Here is a 12,499-nt window from a genome sequence, read left to right as displayed (position 1 = left end):
GTGGGAAAATCATCAGGGAAGTCCAGAGTTCGAAGAAGGAACCAGCCAGACCTCCCCCCTCCTCCTTCAAAGAAAGAAATCAGCAGAAGTGTAATGACAGACCACAACAGACTTGCCAAGGTCACTTAAGGATGAAGAATATTCTATTACTGATTAAACTCAGCGCCACAGCTGAGTGAAACACAGCAACGTGGCTGGCTCCCTGTCACGTTAAATCCTCTCAACAGTACTGGACTGTACTCTGTGATTATCCTAAGAGCTTCCTTTATCAATTTAATGATAAACTCTACCTTGCCCTTCAACATGCATTTCTCTCTGAATACTAAGACCAGAATAGGCAGAACCGTCTGTATTTTGACCAAGTGCCCCAGGGGTCAATGCAGTGGTTCTCAAAGTCTGGTGAGCTACTGAAGCGGGACACGGCCTGGGCCTGTGTATTTTCACCGCAACCCCTGACTGACTCTGACACCCTCCAAAGTTTAGGGACCACTGCCATGACATCTTCTTTCGTGCTCCAGGATGGGAGTCCCCGTACCTCGTGTCTCATGGCCTATGAGGTCGGCTTCGGCCCCAGCTAGGAGCCTCTGCTCAACCCTCCTTTCTCTTACCTGGGGGTGAAAGTTAGAATAATTTGGGGGAAAAAAAACACGATTCAGGAAGCAGAATCAAGATGTCTACATCTGGAACCGCCTGTCTTTTCAGGGAGAACCTCACTCTATAAACAAAACTCAAACTCCTTTGATAGCTCTACGAGGCCTGGCTGGTCCTAGAGTGTATGCCGAGAACAGGGGCTGTCGGTAACACCGATATCCAGGAGCTGGGAGTTTCCGCGGTCTCAGAAGGCCTGAGCACCCCCATACCTGTCTTGCTCTTCCTTCTCCAGACGTTCTTGCTGCTCCTGTTCCTTCTGCAGCCGGGCCTGTCGTCTCTTTTCGGCCAGCATCTTTGTGGCCTCTCCTGCATCAGTGGTGCCCGCTGTGGGCTTCCACGAGGCTGCATTGGAGGAAAAGATCAAGGGAAATGAAACAGTGACTGCACTCACAACGGCAGCTACCACTTGGGATTGAAAAATCCAACCCAGTGGGTGATGGGAAATGCTGCCAGGACCAGCACCACCAGCCACCAAGCAGAGAGGCTGCAACAGGCTGGCTGTGACCCTGGATGCATTCCACCATGGAGGGCAGTGGAGAGGCGACAAGGAGAGACAGGGTCACCAGCAAGTCCCAAGGCAGCCACCACCGCTGCGCCTATCTGGATGAACTCACCGCAGCTGTCACGGAAGCTTCAAGGACTAAAGGAAGACCCTCTCTGTGGGAAAGGCAGATGCTGGCTGGATGCAGCTGACCACCCCCGTGGGCTTCCACAGCTAGGAGCAGCGTCAGCCCCTCAGCCTCCTCTGCCAGGAGACCCTCAGGAGAGCGAGGGGAAGGACTCGGGGCAACATGCAAGCCTGAGAAAGTGGCACGAGGGCATGGAGTTGTCTCCGGGAAAAATCCCCGTCTCTCCCCCATACCCGAGACTCCCGCGTGCATGGAGTCAGAGGGAGAACCGGCTGGGCGAGGAGGGCCTACCTCCACCGCCCTCGGCCTTCCCTGCTGCGGCCTCATGCTTCTCGGTGGCGTGCCTGTCTGCCACGTGCTTCTCTGGGGCCTCCTCCCCAGGTGGGCCGGCTGCCTGCTGAGCCAGGGAGCCCTCCCTTTCCTTGTTGCTCTTCTCTTTCTCTGCTTTCTTCTTGGGTGTTTCCTGGCCGGAAAAGGCAGGGAGGCGGTACTTCACCGGAGACCCTGGGTATGGCGGCTTCACGTTCTTTGGAGACTGCGGATATGCTTTTGAAGTTGCCCTGGAAAACCAAAACCACGCCAGAAGATGATTACCGGGCCTGACCACAGAAGCCTCTGTTCCAAAGACACCTGGTTCCAAAAAGTTGAACAATTTCATCCTTCAAGGCAAACAAATGTGAGGCGGAGCACACACTCAGAAGTCCCTGAAGTAGGACTTCCCTGGTGGTGCAGTGGATAAGAATCCACCTGCCAATGCAGGGGACACAGGTTCAAGCCCTGGTCCGGGAAGATCCCACATGCTGCGGAGCAACTAAGCCTGCATGCCACAACTACTGAAGCCCACGCACCTAGAGCCCGTGCTCTGCAACAAGAGAAGCCACCGCAACGAGAAGCCCGCGCACCACAACGAAGAGTAGCGCCCGCTCGCCGCAACTAGAAAAAGCCTGTGCGCAGCAACGAAGACCCAACGCAGCCAAAAATAAATAAATAAATAAATAAGAAATCTCTGAAGTATTATCACCCTAACAGGAACATATGGTATCTAGAACATGTCCCTGGTGGAAGGGACAACGTTTTAGGAAGCCCAGCCAATGACGTCATGTCTGAATTTCACTTAAGTTTGACGACAACATAAGAATAAAGTGTTAGGCATTTTCCTACCTCCTCTTTTTAGAGGAGCACCAGGGTTGCATCTGGCTTCAGCATATGGCAACGAACGACCCTGCTCCCATTTTTTTCTATTATGGCAAAATACAAACAACATGAACTTTACCATCTTAACCACTTTGAAGTGTACAGTTCAGTGGCATTAAGTACATTCACACTGTGGTACAACCATCCCCATCGTCCATCTCCAGAACTCTGTACTCTTTAAACGCTAACTCCATACTCCCGCCTCTCCCCAGCCCCTGGCAACCACCTTTCCACTTTCTGTCTCCAGGAATTTGACAATTCCGCATACCTCATAGAAGTGGAATCATACAGTATTTGCCCTTTTGTGTCCAGCTTATTTCCCTCTGCATCTGTTGGAAGAAGGTCCATTACAGGTGTGCTGGCCCAGGCCTGGCTCCTGGTGACCACTGGCTGCTGGTGACGTAGATAACAGCCTAGCTTTAGTTGCCGAGTGCACCCAAAGTTCGCACAGGGGTGTGACATTTGTACAGAGTACTTTTAGAAGAGCATAAAGTAATCTGTTTGTGCATTACACACTGTCACTCTCAACCCTGTAGCAGGCTGAACCATATGAAAGTGCTAATGTTCAACCATTTTTGATCTATAAAAACAGCAATAAAAATGGCAACTCAACATAATATTAAAGGCCAATTTCTCACCAGAGACCTAAAGAGTTTCCTAATCAGATCCTGGTGGTAAGGAAAAAATATAATCAGATCAACATTAAACTTGGTCTTGAGCTGGAAAATAATCCTCAAGGGGTACGTGGACTGGAAAAGATGCAGACCAGTTTTCCAATGATGCTCTCATGGTAAAAGCCCAGCTCCGGGTGCCAAGGAGAACACGTTTTCTCAGTTAATGCCAGGCTGAGGGCCACACAATGACCCCATGAATACGACTTGAACGTGATCTGAATTTTTAAAATTCAGTTATTTCAGCATCAACCATTTTACTGATATGGAATCAGTCCAGATCCCACTTCCATGGTGGTCTGTCCACCCCTCTCTGGCAGTCTGCTCCGTAGCTGGACCACTGTGACCCCAGAAAGAATCACTTCATACTCGCCACACCGACTTCCCTTGTGCCACCATTCTGTTAGGCCTGGAGCCACACAGAACCCCCGTGACACCTCGTCCACGTGGACGGTGCCTCCTCTTTGCAGACCGTTCTCCCTCTGCCCTGGGGCTCAGCCAACTCAGGCCCCACCATTCCCAAGGGACCTCTTGACAAGCAGGCATTTCTATATAACCTTGGTTTTCTACTTTTGTTCCTAGACCCTAACCACATAAAAGCCAGGCACAGAATCCTCTTGCTTCTTCAATATACGTATGCATATGTACCAGGGTTTCTCAATCCTGCCATGACATTTGGTGCTGAATCATTCCTTGCTGTGGAGCTATTCTGTGCACTGTTTCGCAGCATCCCTGGCCTCAACCCGCTAGATGCCAATAGCAATCTCCACTCCCCGCAACCCACCCCAGGTTATGACAATCAAAAATGTCTGCAAACATTGTCAAATGTCCCTGCAGGGGCAAGATCACCCCCAGCTGAGAACCACTGAGGTGAGACATACATATAGCGCCCCCCCACGCCCCTTCTATCTGTATAAAGCAGGTAAAAGTGGTGCTGCTCTGGTTGAGGGGTAGTGTCCTAATCCCCACGCCCCCCGAGGCCCGCCTATGAGTCTCCTGAGAGCCCTGGCTTGAGAGGGAATCATCAGAGCCTTCTGTGTTCAGACAGCCAGGGTCGCACCTGGATCCCTCCCCCAGTGATCTGGAGCTCACACTCCCTCTAGCACCCTCCAAAACTGTGTCCACGCTTCCTGAGGGCTGTCTGCACACCAGCCCCTGTGCTGCTAAGTGTAGTTGTGTATGTATGTGTGTATACGTGTATGTCTCTTTTAGTTGTCAAAAACTGGTATGACACAGGTACTATTATTAGGGTCACTTTATGGAGGAGGAAGCGGGCTTAGAGAGGTTAAGTAAGCCGCGGAACTGCAGTCTGTGCCCACGACTCCCTGACTCCACTTCTTCCAACTTGGCCCTACTCCCTGTGTCGCAATGGTGGCTAAGCCAGAGCTTGGGGTCACCACGATCCCCAGATGTTCATTTTAGACCTGGCACAGAGTAAGCACACAACAGATGTTAGATATCGGGTGTTAGTGAAACATATAAAATAAAAATCCGAATTATCCTCACAGACAAGAACGAACCAAAAGCAGGAGGAAGAAATAAAACGGGGGAAACCACAAGCCCTGCTACCTCATGATGACAGCGCTCCATTAAGCATCGTTTTCCAATCAGCTGCAAAAACCTGCATTTAGGTTCAAACAGCCTGTACTACCGTACAGCAGGGGATCTTCTGCTTGGCAACACTCTCCTTCCATGCTGTCGTCTAGGGCCATACTGCTGCTATAACCACCAGGAGAGTGTCTTAAAGGACCTGGTCTAATGCACCGCGGTGATCAAAACACGTCACTTACTCCCTAGAATGTCAAGTGCATGCTCTGTGCAGCTCCGGTCCAACCCCTGTGCAGGGACAGGCAATGGCAAACAATTACTCCTGGATGTGGGATTTGGAGAGAGAGGCAATAGGAAAGACTGCTATTTCACGGTAGATGACGCAGACAGAAACACCTTCTCCTTCCGTAAGCATTCCTATCTTGACTCATTAAATAGGAACTTCTGCTATTGTAAGGACTGGCAAAAAGCCATTTGCTCTTCTTCCTTGCCCTCAACCTCCTCCCCAAGGAGTGAGGCATGACTTCTCTGCTTGGTGAGACAGAGCAGAGGTGCTGGGCGCCCACCACCCAGTCCATTTGAGTTCTCTCGGGCACCTGCCTGCAGCGAGCGCACATCTGAGCTTCCCTCAGTGGTGCCTGAGAGGTGGGTTCCCCCCGGGGTCCTGGTGCAGGCGCCTCTGCTGCGCATGGGCAGACATGCGAGGACCTCTTCTGCAGACCCCACTCCCACCAGGAGGGTCCCCGGGGCTGGACTATGGGGAGTGGGTAAGAGGCCTGCACTGGCTGCAGGCCCACTTCATTCTATAGTCTTGCCTTAGTAGCAGAATGCCAGCACCTGGATCCCAACACGAACCCAGGGTCTGGTCTAAATGGCTCACTCACGGAAGGGAATGAGCCCGATGACAGTCACACCCTCAGTCAGTGTGCCCGGAGCCCGTAAGAGGGACATGCAGGGCAGGACTACAATCCCACGGGGAAAAAGCTGGTCTGCCCTGGGCGTGAGAGGTTCTGACAGCCTCAGACCTACTCAGCCCTGCTCAGCCTTGCTTCAACTTGCTTTAAGAGAACAGTCACGCGTAGGTTCTGTTCACACCACAGACTGTAAGGTTCTGTTCTAAATAATACTGGGCCAATTATCCACGAGCACACATCTAAAAATAATTGCTACCTGATAAGTAAGGGTGAATTATTTGGGATAAAACTCAACATACTAAGGAGTCTATCTACATTCCTCTACCCCAGCTCTTGCCCAATAAACAAAATAAATGAGAACGCACACACACACACTCCTCGTACGCACAATACAAACACGACCTTCAAATTAGAGAAGTGTAGGTAAATCATTGATTTTTTTAACAGCGAATGACCAAACTACAGAATACAGTCTTAGAAGTTCCCTATTTTATCTCCAGATCCATAGAGTTTCCTGCTCAGCCTGCCTCACTACTTCCCTACGTGGATGTAGCACCTTGCCCGCAAGAGCTGCTGAGCGTGGGAAGCGTGAACCGGGCAATGCTGGTCTGTCTGGCAGACTCCGAGGCTCTCTGGTCTCCTGCTCACACCACTTACTGCAAGCCAAATGAAGTCTGGCAAAGCTACTGTTTCCCCAATTTCCTAGAAATAGATATCTTGGCTGATGAAAGAAATTAAACACAAATTAATCAGGGAACTCACTGTGCTTTCATAGAGTTTTGTTTTTAAGTACCGTCTCGTCTATCTAATAAGGGTCTATTTGGTCACCACAATAACCCAGTGAGGTAGGTAGGAAATTACTATTAACCATATTTTAGATAAGAAAGCCCAAATCCTAAGTGCTTAAATGACCTTTCCCAAGAGGTGTAAACAGATGAGAGAGCCACGTCACTTGATTTTTCATCTTGCTTTTTTATAGGTTTTCCACTCCAAGTTTTAAAAGTTCAATACTTCCAGTGATTAGACATCTAACAAAGGGAATTCACAAATTTTGTTGGGGTGGTAGAGATAGGCCTTCCTGACGCACAAGGCAGGATTATATAACCTTTTGAGGTTCCATGACTGGTAGGAAATATGAACAAACACCTCTGTAAGTAGAGCGGCAAGAGGAACTCTCCGGAGAGGGTTGTCATGCTTCTGAACGTGAGTTTACTGCAAAGCAGATCCCCAAAGGACTTTTTTCACTCCACATCTTGCAATCTAGTTCTATTTTTTCCAAAGCCACTTGACTCCAGGCACAGTGAACACAGCCCACCCACAGGATGGGAGGGGTCTGTGGCCTCGTCAGCACAGCTTGGCCAACATTCTGAGAAGTCTATTTGTCAATGGTCCCATTTTACTATTTACTTTCCAGAGAGAAAAAGAGCAATTTTATACCACAGAGACCTGTGGATACCACCTTAACCCAGTGATCAAAGTTACCATCACCAGTAATGAAACAACTTGACATCATGGCCTCCTGATAAGATGTGCTGAGAAGGAACCAACATCCCTTCCATGGGATTCCTGCCCCAAATGTATAACCTGAGTCTAATCATGAGGAAACAGCAGACTGACTCAAACGAAGGACAGTCCTCAAAAAAAAAAAAAAAAAAAACAGAAAACCGGTCTGTGCTCTTTAAAAATGTCAGGGTCATAAAGAAAGGCTGAAGAACTGTTGCAAGTTAACGCAGACTAAGGAGCCAAGACAACTAATTGCAATGTGGGACGCTGGCTTGGATTCCGGACCAGGAAAAAAACTGTTCCAGAGGATCGCACTGGGACAACAGGCAGAAGTTGCACACAGTCTGTAAATTAAGTCTGTAAATTAAGTAACAACATCATGTCAAATGTTAACTTTTCTGATTTTTCACACTTGTACTGTGGTTATACAAAAGAATGTCTTCATTCTTAGGTATAAAGGGTCATGATGTCTGCAACTGATTCTCAAATGGTTCTTGGAAAATGTGTGTGTGTGTGTGTGTGTGTGTGTGTGTGTGTGTGTGTGTGTGTGTGTCTATGGAGACTATATGAGAGTGAGTAGGGGATGGGAATGATGAAGCAAGTGTGGCTAAACGCTAACAGGATGAGTCGAGTTCTAGTCTTGCAACTCTTCTGTAGGGTTGAAATGATTTCAAGATAAAAAGGTTCTTAAAAATCGGTCTAAACTCAAATTATCCTCTACTAAGACGGACAAATACAGGACAAGGACTGGGTGAGCAGCTAAGTATGGCTGTGAGGAGGGGGTATAACTTAACATTTTCAATTATCCTTTTCAAGAAAATTTTCAGGTAAGAATGTAAAAGCCTATTTGAGAAGGATGGTGGTAACACAAACAATAGTTAAATTGTCACTGCAGGGAGCCCTGATCCACTGTAGATGCTCATCTGTGGGCAGGGAATACCATGCCACCCATCTACCAGAGAAGCCTATGAGAATGGTGCTCGGCAAGGATTGATTAAATGTCCTCAACCATCAGAGAAACAGGCTGGCTCCAGGAGCCTGTGATTCTGAGAGGGAGGTGCTTATTTGGGGCCATCCATACAACTTTGCCTTCATTTTTTTCCCTCATGCGGACTACCTGTTTTGTTTCTAACGCATGATAAAATGAAATTAACCTAGATTCCTGACACAAAATTGATCTCAGGTAAGCTATCTCTGAAAGTCATTATCTTTGGCAGATTATATTTTCCACAGATGGCCACAATAATATCTCCTCCCATCCCACATGATCTTCTTGAGTTTATTTTTTCCATCCCATTGAATCTGAGGTGGTCCCACTGCTTTGACCAAGAAAATACAGCAGAGAAGGAACGCTGTGCCAACTCGGGGCATAGTCCTTAACTGGGGTTAATGGGCCATCATCCTTAATGGGCCGTCTTGGACCTTAAGCTTAGTCGAGCCCTAGGTTGTAATTTAACTGTAGCACCAGATGACATTGAACCGTAATTGCACGGAGGCCCCAGACGTGAGAACTTCCCAGTGAGCCCATGTCAAGCCACAGAACCACCACACAAAAGACCCTAAGAGAGACCCTTCCGGTAAGCCCAAGTCACAGAGCTGTGAGAATTAATAACAAATCGTTGTTTTATGCTAGTAAATTTTAGACAGTCTATTACAGCACCAAGGGATAATGGACACATTCCCCACCATAACGATCAAACTAACTTAGAATACATTTCTAAGAACCTGAAACCATGAGAGAACATTTCACATTGAAGAACTAGGGGTACAGGCAGCACCTACACACAGAGGGCAGAGACAGGCTGGGTAAATGCACTTGACCACACTTGATTTCCTTTCTCTAGGTTACAAGAAGAAAGATATGCTCCATCCACATCTTTGAGAGTCTAGCTGAAGCTAGTTTTTTAAAACCCATACAAGTACCGGACAATGCCAACCAACAATGAAAATAAACTTGAACATTTAAAAGAGCAAAGCCATTAATATGCACAGCCGCCTACAGTGACTTAATTGATCTGAGATCCGGGAGGGGAACAAGGGAGGGGAACAATGCGCTGTCAGAGCCATTCATCACATGGCCCGGCTGGATTTCTGGATGGGAGTTCAAAGTGGCTAGCCCCCCGCCCCAGGCCATTCAAAGCCACGTCACTTCCAGTGTGCTTTAAAGATCACAAGCTTGGTCTGCACAAAGGGAAAGTTGAAAATGCCACTTTGCTTGGGGCTTATTTTGTGTGACACCATTTTAAAAACCAAGTGTTTCTTTTTCATCTTTCTTTAATATTGAGTACACAAAAGAATTTTTATAAAATACGAAAGGTATGAAGAATGATAAAACAAATGTTCACACATGCACCAACCAGCTCAAGGGAAAGACATACTATGCCAGGATCTCCCACGTGCCCCTCCCTGAGCCTGTCCCCAACTTCCCACTCAGAGGCCATCATCACTCTGCATTTTATGTTTTCCATTTTCTTAAAATCATTTTACCACATTTATATTCTTAAAAACACACTGGTTTTGCAACATCTAGGAACTCAGTATACATGCAATCAAACTGCTGACATTCTTCTACAACTTCCTTCTCGACGCTACGTTCCTGAGATCCACCCACTGGTTGCGGGCAGCTACAATCCCCTCTTTTTCACTGCTGTATAGTTTGGTTGGATTTTCAGAATATACTTACACTCTACTTGACTTTTCACATTTCTCAGACCTGGCCCATACCCAGTGTGGTTCAGCCGCTAATTTTCACCCCAGGGAGAAACGAAATTTCTTTCTGAACATTTTAAAAATCAAGAAACGATTGCTATTCCTTAGACCTGTCAACTTGGTAATTCTGAGTTAGGGGTGCCTGAGCAACTTCTATTCCCGGGGCACCTCATAAAGAGAGAAGGATTCTGGAGTTTGACAGTACACAGGCAGTCCAGCTGTGTTAGTATGTGCTATTTTTCCTGCCTGTGTTAGACACAACATGTATGGGGCTCTAAAAATAAAAGCCAGTCCATTAACTTCTCTTTGTTGAAAGTGGCAGGAATACCGTGCAGCAAGGTACAGAAACCAGCATCCCTCATCGTTAAAAAATTCCCCAAGTGAAATATACAGCACAGAAAAGAGAATGTTTAAGAAACTGATCAGTGGGAGAATAAACTGTTGAATGTCCCGGAAGGAACGAGGAGGCAAAGGGCCTCAGTCCTCAGGTAGGTTTGGCCCCAGCATTGCCCAGACCTGCCCAGATCACTCTGCTCTCCAGGCCCGCCTTTCCCCCCTGGCTAGCGTCCCACAGACTCATGCTGCGCGCAGACTGTGCAACAATAAACTGAGTCAGCCCCCCGCCCTTGCGGCAGCCTAGCAGGAGATAATCAAGTACAATGAGGCACAGATCAATTCGGCCTGCTCCCTCACCTCATGCAGGGCGCTCTGCTCAAATGTCACCTCCTCAGAGAAGCCTTTTCTGACCACCCGATCTAGCTCCGCCCCTCCACCATCCTCTGCCATCTGACCCGGACTCATTTTTCTTCACAGCACTTATCACCACCTGATACTATATTTGTTGTTCACTGTCAGGCAAGCTCCACGAAGGCTGAGAAGAGCACTGGACACAGAGTAGGTGCTCTATGGGTGCTGGATAAACGAATGACTGACACAGCTATGTTCTGTCAGCACAGCGAAGGGGGCGAATTCAGCTTTGGCTAGCTCTGGACAGGAGGACAGCTGAGCTGAGTCCTGAGGGATGAGCAGTACAAGGTGGGCAGCTCTCCCTTTGGAGCAGGCCTGGAACTGTCCTCATCTGGGTCCACATCTCCCTCCCACCTCTCCTGGGGCCCGTCCAAGTGGAGACTATTTTCATTCGTTTGGGGATTCTCTGGAGCATCCAGCACAGTGACTTGCATTCATTCATTCCATGAATACTTATAAAACTTCTACTAGGTGCCCATTACTGTTCTAGATAGAGTAGAAATTTTAAATATTTCTCTAAATTGAACTGCATTTTTAAAAGTCTGGGATTGTGTTTGAGTATCTTTGGTCAGAGAGAGCTTTTTAAAACTCGGATGATATGTCCTTAAAAATATAAAATAGTTCTTGAATCACAACCTTCAAGATTTTCAACTTCAAAGAAATAGCACAGAGCCCACTGCAAGCTTGCTTCCAAAAACTGAATTGTCATCTCTATAGAGGGCAACAACCCTCTTGGTTCACAAAGATGAAATTTACAATGATGATGCAAGGACCATGAGTCAAGACCCAGGAAAGAGGGTAGAATCTGGGAAAAAAACAGGACAAATAGGCTTTTCTCTCTGCTAATGTCAACGTCCCAAACTGACAGGAGAGTACTGACATGCAAATGGAAGGCTCAGAAATAAGACAAAGACAAACAGAGACCTCACAGCTCACCTAATGGATTTGGAGTTTGCGAGAAAGCAATACAATAACCAAAGACAGGCAATACAGGCACAGAAAGAATGCAATGGACTTAAGAAAAGAAAAAACCCAAGATGCTATTAATTCAGTAATGCGCTACAGAAAGATTTTCTTTATGGAAAGCACATACATCGATAACCAGTAGTAGTAGTTTATAAAAACCATAGCAATCTCTGAGCAAAACCATATTAGCGAAAAAGTCTCTGTTAGGAAGCAAAAAATCAGATATAAGTGCTTCTCTCATCTCGAAACATTTTTTAAAAATTCCCAAGTGTTAGAGGGCAGACAGCAGAAGCAAGAAGAACTACAATCCTGCAGCCTGTGGAACAAAAACCACATTCACAGAAAGACAGACAAGATGAAAAGGCAGAGGGCTATGTACCAGATGAAGGAACAAGATAAAACCCCAGGAAAACAACTAAATGAAGTGGAGATAGGCAACCTTCCAGAAAAAGAATTCAGAATAATGATAGTGAAGATGATCCAGGACCTCGGAAAAAGAATGGAGGCAAAGATCGAGAAGATGCAAGAAATGTTTAACAAAGACCTAAAAGAATTAAAGAACAAACAAACAAAGATGAACAATACAATAACTGAAATGAAAACTACACTAGAAGGAAGCAATAGCAGAATAACTGAGGCAGAAGAACGGATAAGTGACCTGGAAGACAGAATGGTGGAATTCACTGCTGCAGAACAGAATAAAGAAAAAAGAATGAAAAGAAATGAAGACCTCTGGGACAACATTTAACGCAACAACATTCGCATTATAGGGGTCCCAGAAGGAGAAGAGAGAGAGAAAGGACCCAAGAAAATATTTGAAGAGATTATAGTCGAAAACTTCCCTAACATGGGAAAGGAAATAGCCACCCAAGTCCAGGAGGCGCAGAGAGTCCCATACAGGATAAACCCAAGGAGAAACACGCCAAGACACATAGTAATCAAACTGACAAAAATCAAAGACAAAGAA

General features: G+C 46.9%; 1 protein-coding gene across 13 annotated transcripts in view; it reads right to left on the bottom strand.

Moving 5' to 3' along the window:
* Positions 1-12,499, bottom strand: part of MAP7D2 (MAP7 domain containing 2) — a 106,865-nt gene that overhangs the window by 17,219 nt on the left and 77,147 nt on the right. For all 13 annotated transcript variants that reach the window (XM_067723430.1, XM_067723422.1, XM_067723420.1 and 10 more), the window contains 2 exons: positions 1,572-1,840; positions 861-993 (listed from right to left, as the gene is read on the bottom strand). In XM_067723430.1, coding sequence (XP_067579531.1) covers positions 861-993; positions 1,572-1,840 — 402 coding nt within the window. The remainder of the gene's footprint in view (positions 1-860; positions 994-1,571; positions 1,841-12,499) is intronic.

Source organism: Pseudorca crassidens, chromosome X (genome assembly GCF_039906515.1).
Source record: "Pseudorca crassidens isolate mPseCra1 chromosome X, mPseCra1.hap1, whole genome shotgun sequence".
Taxonomy (NCBI): domain Eukaryota; kingdom Metazoa; phylum Chordata; class Mammalia; order Artiodactyla; family Delphinidae; genus Pseudorca; species Pseudorca crassidens.
This window is presented reverse-complemented; position numbering and strand designations above follow the sequence as displayed.